At 50.7% G+C, this 3,082-nt stretch overlaps 1 protein-coding gene across 1 annotated transcript in view; it reads left to right on the plus strand.

Annotated features, from left to right (window-relative positions):
* Positions 1 to 1,026: 1,026 nt before the first annotated feature.
* SPTSSA (serine palmitoyltransferase small subunit A) overlaps positions 1,027 to 3,082 on the plus strand; it is a 23,565-nt gene continuing 21,509 nt past the window's right edge. The window contains exon 1 of the mRNA XM_003791978.3: positions 1,027 to 1,189. Within this exon, the coding sequence (XP_003792026.1) occupies positions 1,078 to 1,189 (112 nt within the window). The 5' untranslated portion in view covers positions 1,027 to 1,077. The remainder of the gene's footprint in view (positions 1,190 to 3,082) is intronic.

The raw sequence follows: 3,082 nt of genomic DNA on the forward strand, positions 1-3,082 counted from the left end.
ACCCAAGGCAGTTACTAGGTTACAATCTAGGCCCCTGGTATGTCAGGGGAGAAACACGAAGACAGCAGAAATGCCTGTGGCTTGGCTGAGGCCCACACAGAGTGGTTAGGATAGATTCTTATAGTTCTGTTTTTACTTTCTTGCCTCAATTTCACATACAGATTCCATGTGCATGGAGTTCCTGATGGCAAATGTAATGTTTCTGGCCCATTTGCCAGTAGGAAATATAGGCATTTAGGAGGCACCTCTAGGAGACATCACCAGTTCCACACACTGATCTTAAACCACCTGTCATCTGCAGAACCCACTAGATCACCATGCTTCTCCTGGCCTTGACCTACACAGTCACCTATAGTCTCTAAGAGGTGGACAGATATTTATGGTCTTAGGTTAGGGAGTGCATGGGGTATGTTGGTATAGGTAGGTCTGTTTTTTTGTGTGTGCACAGGTGGGGAAAGGAGGGAGCAGTCGATGTGTGCATCACTTCTACAGAGACGCCTTTCCAGATCTTGACAGGTGAAGTGACATTCAGCTCCCCTCCTCCTCTGCACTGATCACAACTTTATTTGCATTCCTGTGATTAATGCCCGTCTCCCCAGCTAGACCATAAGCTATAGGAGGCAAGGAACATAACGTGTTTAAGTTCATTCCCCTTCGCAGAGGGCATGACAGGTTCCACTAATATTTCCTCGATGGACAGATGGCCAGAGGGCCTGCCTCCGTGAGCTCCCAGGCCAGGACCCGGTGGGCACTACCGCCTCTCCCACCCAGGGCGGGGCTGGGCGCAGCGCTCAGTCCCTGGGACCGTTCTACCGCCAGCGTGGGCCCTGCCGCGGCTGGGACGCGGGGAGGGGGCGGGCCGGACGCGCGGTGGCGGCCTGGCCAATGAACGCCGGCCGGGCGGGGCTCGTGGCCAAGTCTCGGGCGCGCGCGGGGCTGGGCGTGCCACGGGTGACGCGCAGGGCCGGGCGGGCCAATGGGCGCAGGGTGGCGGGCGGGCCTGGAGGCCCGGGGCTTTAGGACTGGAACCAGCCGCGGGCTGGACAGACTGACGTGTGGCCGCATCGCAAGAGGCGCATGGCGGGGATGGCGCTGGCGCGGGCCTGGAAGCAGATGTCCTGGTTCTACTACCAGTACCTGCTGGTCACCGCGCTGTACATGCTGGAGCCCTGGGAGCGAACTGTCTTCAGTATCCTGCTGGGGCGCGGCGTGGGGGCCGGGTAGGGGCGCGGGCCCCGGACCTGCATCCTCCCAGGCCTGGGCCCTGGGCTGGAGGGTGGAGAGGCGGTTCCGCGGGACCTGCGAGCGGACTCCCTTCTGGGCGGCGAGCGCGGGAGCCTCAAGGTGGGGGTGCGGAGGTCAGGGGCCGAGGGGGCGCTAGCGTGGTTCGGGAGGAAGGAGAGGAAGGGAGGCGAGAACTCTTCTCATCAGGGTCGCCCCTGAGTCACTTGACCCAAGGTGGAAGTGTCTTTATTTCTGGAGGAAGTCCCCGAGGGCAGTGTCAAACCCCGTACGTCGTTGCTTGCACTTCGGCCACTCCTGCTTTGGGTTCAGTCCCCTCTCCCTGTGGGAGACAGGTACCCTGTTAGTGGAGCAAATCGCTCTCGCCTTGTACGCCTTCGACCTTTTAACTGTTCCTAATTTAGTTGGCTTTGGTTCGAATGAGAATTCTAATCAGTTTACCAGGTTTTTTTTTTTAAACCATGTTGTGCATTTGTGACCATGACACCCCAATACAGTTTTTTTTTTTCCAATCCAGTTTTTAAAGACAGTTTAAGTTATTCGATCTTTTTGGTCTTTGGAGATATTTTTAAAGTTTATTTATTACTTTGCGCCCAGAAAGGAATTTGTGGTTAGTTGGCGACAGGGTTTGAAACTGTTTTGGTAGATTGTTAATAAATTCTTGTTGATGACTGTAGAGTGGTTACTGTAAGCAAAGCAACTGTGCTAAGCACTTTACCTGATCATAACTCATCGAACTTTCACAACCCCTATTATTATTATTATGAATAACATAGCCAAAGTTAAACAAGATACAATCCCCATTATTGACTGAGGGTTGTGAAGATAAGCTCCCTAAAGTCTGTGATGTTTCTTGCCTCAACTTATTTATGTTGACATTTCTGATAGTATTCTTGTAAAATAAATACTAATCATGAGATGTAGCTTTTTAAAAAACTCAGGCCAGTACGAAACGTATTTCTCATAACAAGCTGAGTTGGAGCAGTTTACTTCAAAAGAACTTTGCAAATGCATTCCAGGGAATGACTGAGGGAATTTATTCCAAGCCTTCTCAAGTGTGATTATTTGTGTTGGAGTAGCAGAAAGTTGTATTCAAGGCTAAGTCTTTTGTTTCAGCACTTTTGAGGAATTTTAGCTGCTTATGAAACAGTTCATTTATTTGTTTCTTTTCTTTTCTTTTTTTTTTTTAGAGACAGAATCTTACTTTATTGCCCTCAGTGGAGTGCAGTGACCTCACAGCTCACAGCAACCTCCAACTCCTGGGCTTAGGCTATTCTCTTGCCTCAGCCTCCTGAGTAGCTGGGACTACAGGTGCCCACCACAACACCCGGCTATTTTTTGTTGCAGTTTGGCCGGGGCCAGGTTCGAAACCGCCACCCTCTGTATATGGGGCCAGTGCCCTACCCACTGAGCCGCAGACCCGCTCTCTAGTGTTATTTTAAACTACTTAACTAATCTGTGGTTTGGAACATCAGTTTGAGAGTGACTTCTCTTTCCAGCTTGGAGGAAAGAACTAAATGAGCAGGCTAAATCCTTTTTTCCCTACTTGTTAGGAGACTTACTGTGAAGTAGCTTGGATTTCATAAATTCATTATTGATTGTAATCTTCTCCCAGAACTACTTTGTGGCCATGTGCATGATTGTGGAAGGAGGCTTAAAATTATTTTGAATGGCTTGGCACCTGTGGCTCGAGTGGCTAAGGCACCAGCCACATACACCTAAGGTGGTGGGTTTGAATCCAGCACAAACAACAATGATGGCTGCAACCAAAAAATAGCCGGGCGTTGTGGCGGGCGCCTGTGGTCCCAGCTACTTGGGAGGCTGAGGCAGGAGACTCGCT

This window comes from Otolemur garnettii, unplaced genomic scaffold, assembly GCF_000181295.1.
Source record: "Otolemur garnettii isolate 467f Iridium unplaced genomic scaffold, OtoGar3 scaffold00052, whole genome shotgun sequence".
NCBI classification, from domain to species: domain Eukaryota; kingdom Metazoa; phylum Chordata; class Mammalia; order Primates; family Galagidae; genus Otolemur; species Otolemur garnettii.